General features: G+C 37.8%; 1 protein-coding gene across 4 annotated transcripts in view; it reads left to right on the plus strand.

Annotated features, from left to right (window-relative positions):
* LOC124721499 overlaps positions 1-12,739 on the plus strand; it is a 176,436-nt gene that overhangs the window by 131,278 nt on the left and 32,419 nt on the right. For all 4 annotated transcript variants that reach the window (XR_007006341.1, XM_047246511.1, XM_047246510.1 and 1 more), the window contains one exon: positions 2,401-2,524. Coding sequence is in view for 3 of the 4 variants with exons in the window: in XM_047246511.1 (XP_047102467.1) it covers positions 2,401-2,524 (124 nt within the window). In the remaining variant the exon portion in view is untranslated. The remainder of the gene's footprint in view (positions 1-2,400; positions 2,525-12,739) is intronic.

Genomic DNA, 12,739 nt, shown 5'->3' on the forward strand with positions numbered 1-12,739 from the left:
CCACCATTCTCTATACTGGCTCGCTAGGCAAAAGGTTCCATTGGATCGACTAGTGAGATGGCATGGAGGGTTCAGAAGTATGATGTTACAGTGATATACGAAAGCAGATGCAAATGCAAGGATGCCAACTGCATTTCAAGGAATCCATTGGTGGAACACAGCAGCAAGGATGAAATCTCAGTCATCTCTGCACTAAATGACATAGCTGCTGAACAGAGAGAAGATCCAGCATTGTTGAACACCATAGAAGCCTCAGAGAAAGAGGAACTGACCAGAAGAGAATTTCAGTTAATAAACGGAGCATTGTATAAGAGGAACTAGTGCTTGTCACATGAGCTCATCTATGGCTGGGTATCACGGCCAGGTTTCAACCGATCTGTTGGTCACTGTGTGAGGCACTGTAAGCAATGCCACCAATGGAAGCACATGCTGCATTTACCTCTGAGGCTTCTGATACAAATCTTGCCTGTAGCAGCACCATTACATTGAATTGGAATTGACCTTTTGAGGTTCCTGAAGTCAACAAATGGGAATTGACTACCTCATGTGCTGCACTGCCACCAAAGCTGATCTGACTCCTTAAGCTCCAGAAATCACAAGGTTCCCCGTATAGACATAATTCTAAAGCATGAAGCAATTTGATTGATGATCTATGATAGTGGAAAAGTTTTTCTGTCAAGACAAGTATCAGAGGTAATTTGATATTGTGGCATAAACCACAAGATAACTGCCTACCATCCACATATGAATGGCCTCGTAGATTGCTTTAATAAGACGTTGGCAGATACGCTCTTGTGTACATTGATGTCAAATGGGGAGACTGGGATACAGTACTGCTCTTCATGTCATTTGCATATAATGCAGCAAAGCAAGATGTTGCAGTCTTCACATCATTCTTTCTACTCCACAGTCATGGGGCTGAAACAACAATGGGTACACTGTTCCCATTTCGTCTGGACAGTACTCAGGATGACTACATGAAACATCTCATCACCAGGATTAAGCAAGCAAAATGGCTGGCTTGCATACGCACTGTGGATGCCCATGAGGGCTAGGAGCACTAGAGGCTAGAATGCCAAGCACTGGCCAGTGAGCTACAGCCCAGGATATTTTTTACGCTTTTGCAGAAACTGGGACTATCAGAAAAGTTACTAAAGCGTTACTTTGGGCCATGTCATAGCCTACGTCGCTTGTCAGTTGTCACATACGATGTAAAGAATTATGATCCTTCATCAAGAAGACAAAAGCTCAAAGACATTGTCCGTGTCCTCCATATGAAGCCACACTGCAGTACCGAGGCGCAGATTGACAATGGGTGCTTCCCATTCAAGGAAACTGAAGACACTCTAGGCGACCACAAAGCTTTGACCAGAGGAGCCATTTTCGATGGTCATCATCACTAAGAGGATGTGACAACATAACCAGAACGTAAGTATCCACCAGCACTTTGATACAGAGGACCTTTGACAACATCTAGATCCAGGGTGCTGCAGTCAACTCCAATGAGAACTTCTGAAACATCGGATTACTGTTTCTCCAGCAGAGGGAGCAATGCTATGAGCTGTGCTGCACGTGTGGCGTAGCGGTTAGCATCACTAACTGGCGTGCTAAGGGTCACCAGTTCAAACCAAACCACAAGCAGTTATTTGTTATTTAGTATTTACCATTTATGGAATGTTCTTGAATTTTGTTATGGTTTTTATGTTCTTCTGTTCTGGAATTTTCAGTGTTTGTATAAATTGCCACATGCTCTATTGAGTAATAAGTTCTGTTCTGCTTGTATGTTGGTGTTCATAATAACTTTGCTTTCAGTGCTAAGTACTGTACTTCATTGATGACCCTACTTTGGATATGGATGTGATTGTGGGTACAATATGAAGATATTAGTATGTCTATGTATACAGTAGTTCGAGGTGCCCCTAATAGTTTTGTGACTGCTCTCACTGATGCACCAACTAAGTGGGAACTGATAATTGGGCCTTGATGAACTATGTAAGGTCAAACATGACCATAGATCAGCACAGCATCACAACAATTACAGATGTAATAGTGTCTCAGGACTTTCATAGGGGTGTTATACTGAAATGGGAAAATAAAAGGTGGTGCCAGTCTGTTACAGGTAAAAAAATGGATTCTGTAGGTGAAATATTTGTATCTGGGTGTTCATATTGTTGCCCAACCTCTGTGTATATTATGAGAATATGAAAATATAGTTTATTTTTTGTAGGTTCTCTATTTCTATTGTCTCAGGTGAGATGCTAAATTTATGAATTTTGCTAAATTCTTTCAGATACAATACTTATAGGATCAGGTATTACATATACTTACTTAAATTACTACATATACTTACTTCAGTTTAAAAGGACTCAATCTTTATTTTTTTTGCTGTTAAATTCCCAGGTCCAGTTTCAGTAAACAGGATACATGATGTCCCAGATCAAGAAAAATCTTGGTACTCTTCGACTCATCATCCAGTTCGTGGGGTCTCGTCTGAATGTATTGAGTCACAGCATGATCGTGAATGGTATGAAGTATTATTTGTAATTAAAACCAGTAATATCATAGTTCATTAACAGTGATGCAATTTTTTCATCAGATTTCATCCCCTCCTCCCTCAGAGATGGCATGCGGCCATTCAACAGTCTTTTATGTAAAACAGTAAGATATATCAGTTCATTATGAGATACATAATATGTGTGTCAAGTCAGGAATCAAATCTGGTCTTGTAACACTGGTCTTTAGCACTTTGACCAAGAAGTACTTGGGAAGCTGGGTTTTATTTGCATTTTTTTATTTGGTCAAATCAATTGTAGAAAAAGTGCCAGCTATTAATTCTCTGTATCTGTGAAATGTTTTTCCTATTTTTCTTGTAGCTTAAGCCTGAAATTCCTGTTTTGCCAGACTGCTCCTCCACCTCCTCCTGATACGATGAGGCTTTGATGTAATGAACTCTGAGTACCTGAATTGAAGTGATAGAAATCAAATGGCATTGACTATTATTGGCGGCGTTGTGGTCACAACTGCCTTTAGGTAATAGAGAGCTCGACATTTTATGTAGTTAATAATGTTCTTGTTGTTGCTGTTGTTGTTATCACCTCAGACTGAAGACTGGTCTGATGCAGCTCTCCGTGCTACACTATCCTGTGCAAGCATTTTCATCTCTGACTAACTACTGCAACCTACATCCTTCTGTATCAACTTACTGTCTTTATCTCTTGCGTTTATGATTTTTATCTGCCACATTTCCCTCCGATACTAAATTGGTGATTCCTTGATTTCTCAGAATGTGTCCTATCAACCGATCCCTTCTTCTAGTCAAGTTGTGCCACAAATTTATCTTCTCTCCATTCTACTCAATACCTCCTAATTAGTTATGTGATCTACCCATCTGATCTTCAGCATTCTTCTGTAGCACCACATTTCAAAAGCTTCTATTCTCTTCTTGTCTAAACAATGTATCGTCCACATTTCACTTCCATACATGGCTACACTCCATACAAATACTTTCAGAAACAACTTCCTGACACTTAAATCTATACTCGATGTTAACAAATTTCTCTTCTCCAGGAACTCTTTCCTTGCCATTGCCAGTCTACATTTTAAATACTACCTACTTCGACCATCATCAGTTATTTTGCTCTCCAAATAGCAAAACTCATTTAATACTTCAAGCGTCTCATTTCCTAATCTAATTCCCGTAGCATCACCTGATTTAATTTGACTACATTCCATTATCCTCATTTTGCTTTTGTTGATGTTCAGCTTATATCCTCCTTTCAAGACACTGTACATTCCGTTCAGCTGCCCTTCCAGGCCCTTTGTTGTCTCTGACAGAATTACAATGTCATCAGCGAACCTCAAAAGTTTTTATTCCTTCTCCATAGATTTTAATTCCTACTCCGAATTTTTCTTTTGTTTCCTTTACTGCTTGCTCTATATACAGATTGAATAACATCGGGGATCGGCTACAACCCTGTCTCACTCCTTTCCCAACCACTGCTTACCTTTCATGCCCCTCGACTCTTATAACTGCCATCTGGTTTCTGTACAAATCGTAAATAGCTTTTCCCCCCCTGTATTTGACCCCTGCCACCTTCAGAATTTGAAAGTGAATATTCCAGTCAAAATTGTCAAAAGCTCTCTCTAAGTCTACAAATGCTAGAAATGGTTTGCCTTTCCTTAATCTATTTTCTAAGATACGTCGTATGGTCAGTATTGCCTCACGTGTACCAACATTTCTACGGAATCCAAACTGATCTTCTCCAAGGTCGGCTTCTACCAGTTTTTCCATTCATGTGTAAAGAATTTGTGTTAGTATTTTGCAGCCGTGGCTTATTAAACTGATAGTTCGGTAATTTTCACATCTGTCAACACCTTCTTTCTTTGGGATTGGAATTATTATAGTCTTTGTGAAGTCTGTGAGGGTATTTCGCCTATCTTATACATGTTGCTCACTAGATCGTAGAGTTTTGTTAGGCCTGGCTCTCCCAAGGCTGTCAGTAGTTCTAATGGAGTGTTGTCTACTCCCAGGGCCTTGTTTCGACTTAGGTCTTTCAGTGCTTTGTCAAACTCTTCACGCAGTATCGTATGTCCTATTTCATCTTCATCTACATTCTCTTCCATTTCCATAATATTGTCCTCAAGAACATTGCCCTTGTATAGACCCTCTATATACTCCTTCCACCTTTCTGCTTTCCCTTCTTTGCTTAGAACTGGGTTTCCATCTGAGCTCTTGATATTTGTACAAGTGGTTCTCTTTTCTCCAAAGGTCTCTTTAATTTTCCTGTAGGCAGTATCCATCTTACCCCTAGTGATATGCACCTCTACATCCTTACATTTGTCCTCTACCTCCTCACATAATGTACCCATCTAAACTTTATCATTCTTCTGTAGCACCACATTTCAAAAGCTTCTATTCTTTTCTTGTCTAAACAGCTTATTACCCATGTTTCACTTCCATACATGGCTACACTCCAGACAAATACCTTCAGAAAAGACTTCCTAACTCTTGAATCTGTATCCAATGTTACCAAATTTCTCTTCTTCAGAAATACTTTTCTTGTCATTGCCAGTCTACATTTTATATCCTCTGTACTTTATCTGTCATCAGTTATTTTGCTGGTCAAATAGCAAAACTCATCTACTACTTTTAATATCTTGTTTCCTAATCTAATTCCCTCAGCTTCACCTAATTTAATTTGACTACATCTCATTATTCTTGTTTTGCTTTTGTTGATGTTCATCTTATATCCTCCTTTCAAGGTGTTGTCCATTACGTTCAACTGCTCTTGCAAGTGCTGTCTCAGACAGAATTACAGTGTCATCGGCGAACCTCAAAGTCTTTATTTCTTCTCCCTGAACTTTAATTCCTACTCCAAATTTTTCTTTGGTTTCCTTTACTGCTTGATCATTCTACAGATTGAATAATGTCAGTGACAGGCTACAACCCTGTCTCACTGCATTCTCAACCACTGCTTCCCTTCCATGCCTGTTGATTCTTATAACTGCTGTCTGGTTTGTCTACACATTGTAAAAAGTCTTTTACTCCCCGTGTTTTACCCCTGCTACATTCTGAGGTTATTTTGCCTGTCTCATGCATCTTGCACACCATATGGAATAGTTTTGTTATGGGTAAGTCTATCAGTAATTCTGATGGGATGTTTACTCCAGGGGCCTTGTTTTCTCTTACACCTTTCAGAGCTTTTCAAAGTCTTCTTGGAATATCATGTCTCCCATCTCATCTTCATCTACATCCTCTTCCTGTTCTACAACATTGCCTTCAAGTTCATCTCCCATATATAGACCCTCTATATATTCCTTCCATTTTTCAGCTTGCTCTTCTTTGCTTAGTACTGGTTTTCCAACTGAACTCTTGATATTCATATAGCTGCTTCCCTTTTCTTCTTTAATTTTCATGTAGGCAGTATCTATCTTTCCCCTAGCAAAATTTTCTTCTAAACCTTTACAGTTATCCTCTAGCCATTGCTCCTTAGCCATTTTGCACTTCCTGTCAATCTCATTTTTTAGGCATTTCTATCCGCTTTTGCCTGCTTCATTTTCTGTCTTTTGATATTTCTCCTTTAATCAATTGAATGCAATATATCCTGTGATAGGCCTTGTCTTTTTACCTATTTGATCCTCTGCTGCCTTCACTATTTCCTCTGTCAAGGCTACCCATTCATCTTCTACTGTATTTCTTTTCCTTTTACTAGTCAGTCATTGCCTAATACTCCCTCTGAAACTCTCAGCAACCGCTGGTTCTTTCAACTTATTTCCTATCTTCTTGCAATTTCTTCAGTTTTAATCTGCAGTTCACAATCAAAAAATTATGGTCAGAGTCCACATATGGCCCTGGAAATGTCTTATAGTTTGAAATCTGGTTCCACATCCTCTGTCTTATTTTATAAAATCAGTCTGAAACCAGTTGGCGTCTCCAGGTCTCTTCCACATATACGGCCTTCTTTCGTGATTCTTAATGATAATTAAATTGTGCTCTATGCAAAATTTTGCCAGGGTGGCTTCATCTTATATTCCTTTCCTCCAGTCTACATTCGCCTGCAATTTTTCCTTCTCTTCGTTTTCCTGCTGTTGAATTCCAGTCCTCCATCACAGTTAAATTTTCATCTCCCTTAACTATTTGAATAAATTTTTTTTGTTTCATCTTACATTTCCTCAATTGCTACATCACTTGCGGAGCTAGTTCGCCTGCAAACCTGTACTGCTGTGATGGGTATGGGCTTAGTGTCTATCTTGGCTACAGTAACATATTCACTATGCTGTACATAGTAGCTTATCCACATTCCTGTTTTCTTATTCTTTATTAGACCAACTCCTGCATTACCCCTATTTGATTTTGTATTTATAATGCTGTATTCACCTGACCAGAAGTCCTGTTCCTCCTGCCACCGAATGTGACTATTCCCACTATATCTGACTTCATCCTCTCTATTTCCCTTCTTATATTTTCTAAACTACCTACCTGATTAAGGGATCTAACATTCCATGATACAACCCGTAGAATGCCAGTTTTGTTTCTCAGATGTTGACATGCTCCTGAGTGGTACCTATTTGGAGATCCAAATGGAGGACTACTTTACCTCCAGAGTATTTTATCCAAAAGGATTCCATCATCATGTAACCATACATTAGAGCTGCATGCCCTCAGGAAAAATTAGAGTTGTAATTTCCCCTTGCTTTCAGCTCTTCGCAATACCGGCACAGCATGGCCTTTTTGGTTGATTTTACAAGGCGAGATTAGTCAATCAACCCGACTATGGCTCCTGCAATAATTGAAAATTCAAGTGCCCTTCTTCAGGAGCCACACATTTGTCTGGCCTCTCACCAGAGGTGTTTGCACCTATGGTATGGCTATCTGTATTGCTGAGGCACATGTGCATCTGTAATCTATAGCATCCGTAATCTCAAGCTCAATTACATGTAACATTTTAGCAAGTGTTAACTTTGCTTTGGCTAGCTAAATTTGATGGCGACCAGAAAGCTGTTAATACTAGCTAGTGTCATTCAGTGTCCTGTGATTCTGCAACTCCTATCAGTCATCCCCAAGAACCATCTTACAACGTGCATATAGTAATGTAGCTGGTTCCTCCAGTGCTGTAAACCCTGTGCTTACTTCAGCAACCGTGGTAGAGGTAACAGAGGTACATTGTGTATAAGAGGTAATGGGCATCCTGGTCTCAGTGGCTATATCTTTAAGAAGATACTGTGTAATGTTCAACTTCAGTGTGTGCATATCACAGGAAAGTCAGTTATTGTTGAGAGTAAACATTCAGTCAACTTCAACATCTGAGGTGTCTGTCACATCACAATTGCATTACATTTCCTCAAGTACACAGGACCCTACCTCAGCAGACTGTTTTCTTAGCTGCTTGTGTGATTAATTTGGATTCTAACAACTGAAAAACAAACTCCCAGTTGTTTGGGTTGGCAGTCAGGGTGTAGTAACATCCAGTGAAAGAAGGGGACAAGCTGTCTTCAGCAAGTATCACCGATACTCAACACATTAACAGAACATATATAATGTGTCAGAATGTAGTTGTCGATGTTAAAAGAGAGAAGTCAGAAAGGGAGGGGAGATTTTTAAAATTATCTGCAGTTATTACTTAAAACAAGGGAAAACTGTGTACTGGAGATTTTTGTGTTGTAACAATTTCAGCACCTCAGCATAACCATGACTGTCATATGACAGTTTGAATTGCAGAACTCCTTGATATCTCTTAGAGACATTGCAATGTGACTTTACATCAAGCATATTTCATGAATTTGAGAAGATGATTTCTTTCAGCTTGGCATTAGATTTACCTGTTCACCAGAATGCACAGCAGATGACTATGCGTCTTAAACTGTGGTGGTATTTTCTCCATCCGGTGAGTGCTATAAATGACAAGAATTTGGTTCTTGTGCCATGGTATGTTAATGTTTGGTGGGGTAAAGGAAAGTTATCAGATTGGTGATAAGATGATCTCTTATCTGTCCATTCCCACAGGCATGTTTCAACTGTTCAGCAGAAATATTGCTTGGAGAAGACCATGAACAAAATATAAGAGTAACAAAACATGTAACCAAGTGATGTGGCTCAGTGTTTAGCACACTGGGCTCACATTTTGAAGGAGTGAGGTTTAAATGGGGACAGTTTACGTAATCCTGATTTAGATTTTCTGTGGAAAATGCTGGGATGTTTCATTTCTAAGGACATGACTTATTTCCTGCTTAATTCTTGCCCTAAGTGACCTCGTGCTCTATCTCTAATGATTTCTGTCAGTGGGATGTTGAGCCCGAAACTCCCTTCTTTCATTTATCAGAATATGAACTGCAGTTGTATCTACAAAGATTTACAGATTTTTAAAGCTATCTTTCATCTCTTCTGTAGATGGAAGATGCAAAAGCACAAAGTTGCAGAAGCTGAAATGTCTATGTTGAAGGCTATAGAAGCAAGTAGAAATCCAGTGATATGTAATTGCACTTGTAGGTGTGAATCTGCTAACCAATCTGTTGTCTTCAAACCAAAGGTAGGTCATATTGCACATGGTGTTCCTGAATTCCCTGCTGTCTCACAGCAAACAATAATGACAGTGCCACCATTATCATCTTCTGCAATGAAAGCAGCTCTGTCTCCTCTTTTTCTGCAGATCGAGGAGGTGTATGAACGATTGGAACACATCTACCCGAGTGTCGATTAGAAATGTAACTTCACGTGGAAGGTATCCAGCTATACCTTCTAATCTATTTCTCTTCATCCTTATGTTTGACAAAACAAAGAAACAAGAAAAGATAAACTATGGAAGTAATTAGCTTCCATAATATAGTGGAACATTAGTGGAACTGGGCTTCATTTGAAGGAACTGATCAGCCCATAGAAGTGTGTGCTTGTGAATTAATACTGAGAAATAGTTAACTTTTAATTGTAAATATATATAAATCTCCACTGGCCAATTTTGAATTGTTTCCGAGGAATTTGGATTCCTTACTATGCTATCTGTGAGACAGCAGCGGGCAGTTAATAGTCTGTGGTGACTTCTGTGCAGATTTTCTGAAGTATTCTGATAGGAAAAATGATCTGGAAACCTTATTTGAATTCTGCAATATGACCTCAATAATCAACTTTCCAACACGGGTGGATAAAGACAGTAAGACCCTAAGTGATAATGTTTTCTCTGGTGAAGCTCAAAGCAAGAAAATGTCTGTGTACTGAGGAACAAATGGTATCTCTGATCATGATGCACAGTTAGTTAGGATAAATAACATGGTGCCTTACAGTATGGCTACTCCTCAGGGAAATCAGTTAGAATAATTAATGACTCCAGGACAAATGTTTTTTAAGAATAGTGTACAGATGACGACCTGGGATGAAATTTATGATGAACCAAATGCTAACATAAAATTTAATCATTATAAATTCATATCATCATTTGAAAATAGCTATCAACATACGCTAATCAGAAGGGACATTAACGATTTAAAACAACCATGGATCGCTAGAGGGATTAAAATATCATGTGAAAGGAAAAGGGAAAATGTACTTTTTGCCAAGAACAAGTAGAGATCCTGCAATAGCTGCACACTACAAAAACTACTCAAAATTAGTAAGAAAAATTATCAGAAAATCAAGGAAAGTGCACATTGTCGGAAGTCAGTGATTCCAACAACATACTGAAGGCTATATGGAATGTAGAGAAGTGAGAGACACAACAGGATAACATTACTGTTCAACTGAATACAAGGGCTATCAATGTGTCACAGATAGCAAATATATTTTATACTCATTTATTAAATGTAGCAGAAAGTATAAGGACAAACAGTTCCAGAGAAAAGTCACACCAATATGTTGAGAAACCAACTCTGATGAAATTCAGTCATATGAATGTATCACCAACTTCTCCTTGAGAAAGTAAGAAAATTATACATTCTCTTAAAAATAAAAGCTCATCTGGTTTTGATGGTGTTTCCAATAAAGTACTAAAGATTTGTTCCCATATAATAATACCTGTCTTATCTGAATTTGTAAAGAATCACTAACTCAAGGCAATTTTCAAGTGAGACTGCAATATCCCATTGTTAAACCCCTCTTTAAGGAAGGTGATTGGAAGGACTTCAGTAAGTACTGGCCTGTTTTGCTACTCACATTTTTCAAAATTTATGAGAAGGTGATGTATTCTAGAATAGTATCTCACCTTAGCAACAGTATTTGCCTCAGAAAATCACAGTTGGGTTTTAGAAGAGTTGTTCTACTGAGTTGCCATTTACATGTTAACTCATCAAATTTGCATTAAATAACAAAATAGTGCCATTTGGTATTTTCTGTTACCTATTAAAGGCATTTGACTTTGTGAATCACAATATTCTCCTAGATAAACTGAAGTTTTGTGGGATTAATGGTGTAGCCAACCAATGGATAATGTAATATCTAACCAAAACAACGCAGAAAGTTGTCTGACTGGTGAGAAATCACATATGGGGTTCCCCAAGACTCAATCTTAAATCTGTTGTTATTCCTCATATGTGTAAACAATCTCCCATCCAGTATACAACAAACAGAATTAGTGCTTTTTGCAGATGACACTAGTGTTGTAATCAATCCAACCAGACATACAGCAACAGAAAAAAATGGTAAACAAGTTTCTTAAAAGTATCATTGACTGGTTTGCTGTGGATCATCTTGCCCTCAAGTTTAAAAATACAGAACATATATGGACAGCTAAGGCTATTACACCAGTGATAAGGTAACACATGGTGAGGACTTAATAACTAGGGCGGAAACTCAAAATTCTTAGGTGTCAATACTGATGAGACTTTAAACTGGAAAAAGCAGATCTTGGAACTCCTAAAACAACTTAGTTCTGCCATATTTGTACTTAGAATCATTGCAAACTTTGGCGAGAGAGAAATTAGTAAGATGACATATTTTGCATATTTTCATTCAATAATACCACACGGAATAATGTTCTGAGGTAATTCATCTTTCAGAAAGCAAGTCTTCTTTGCTCAAAAATGTGCTGTAGGAGTATGTGGTGCTCAGCTATCATCATCTTGTAGAGATTTCTTTAAGGAGTTGGGCATTTTGACTACTGCTTCGCAGTATATTTATTCCCTCATGGTTTGTTATAAATAATCCACTGAAGTTTAAATGAAACATTTCTGCACATAATTGCACTGCCAGAAGGAAAAATGACATTACTCCACATTAAAATAGTCTTTAGCACAAAAATGTTTGCATAATGTTGCAGCCAAAATTTTTGGATCACTTAACACAGTGATATAAAAAGTCTGATAATCAGCAAAGTAAAATTTGAAAATAATCTGAAAAAGTTTCTCTTTCACAACTCACTCTGTTTTGTAAAAGAATTTGTGTTACAGTGATGTGTAAAAGATGATGGTTAGGAATTACTAACACACATCTGCATATAATAATAATAATAATAATAATAATAATAATAATAATAATAATGTATGTAGGCATTTCAACTTGAAAATAATGACAACACATTTCAAAAAGCTGAGCCGAAAAACTAAAACATGGAGATCACCAAATCCACTTCTCGGAGAATTCCAAATTGACCATGTGGCTATCTCACTTCATTGTCAAGAAGAAATTCAAAACACTAAAGTGCTGAAAAGCCTTGATGTTGATTCAGACCACTATTTGACTACGATTAAATTCAGACCACTCCCATTTCGAAAAGAGAAGAAAACCTTTTACAAAATTCCAAAATATAACACAGAAACGTTAAAAAATGAAGAAATTAAACAACGGTTTCAAAGAGCATTGCACAAAGATAGCGATGGCATATCCACAATAAATAAGGAAGCGGGATGGGAGGAGATCAAAAACGAAATAGTTGAAATAGCAAAAGAAAATTGTCTCGTGAAAAGAGTAAGAAGACATCCATGGTGGGACAATGAATGTGATGAGAACCTGGAGAAGAGACAGAAATTGTGGCAGAAATGGAACTCCACAAAAGATCCTCAAGATCTTGACAATTTTAAAATCCAGAGAAGAGAAACAGCTAAGCTTTTCCGTAATAAAAAAAGAAGACAATTTCAGGATAACCTAGAACAGATTGAGGAAGACTTTAAAAGAAATAATTCTAGAGATTTCTACAAAACTTTTAGAAAACAGCTAACCAAATACCAATCCCCAAATTTATGTTTTAAAGATGAAGAGAACAAGCTAGGTTTGACAAACAAGACTAATTGTGAAATATTAGCAAAATATTTCGAGAAT

Source organism: Schistocerca piceifrons, chromosome X, assembly GCF_021461385.2.
Source record: "Schistocerca piceifrons isolate TAMUIC-IGC-003096 chromosome X, iqSchPice1.1, whole genome shotgun sequence".
NCBI lineage: Eukaryota > Metazoa > Arthropoda > Insecta > Orthoptera > Acrididae > Schistocerca > Schistocerca piceifrons.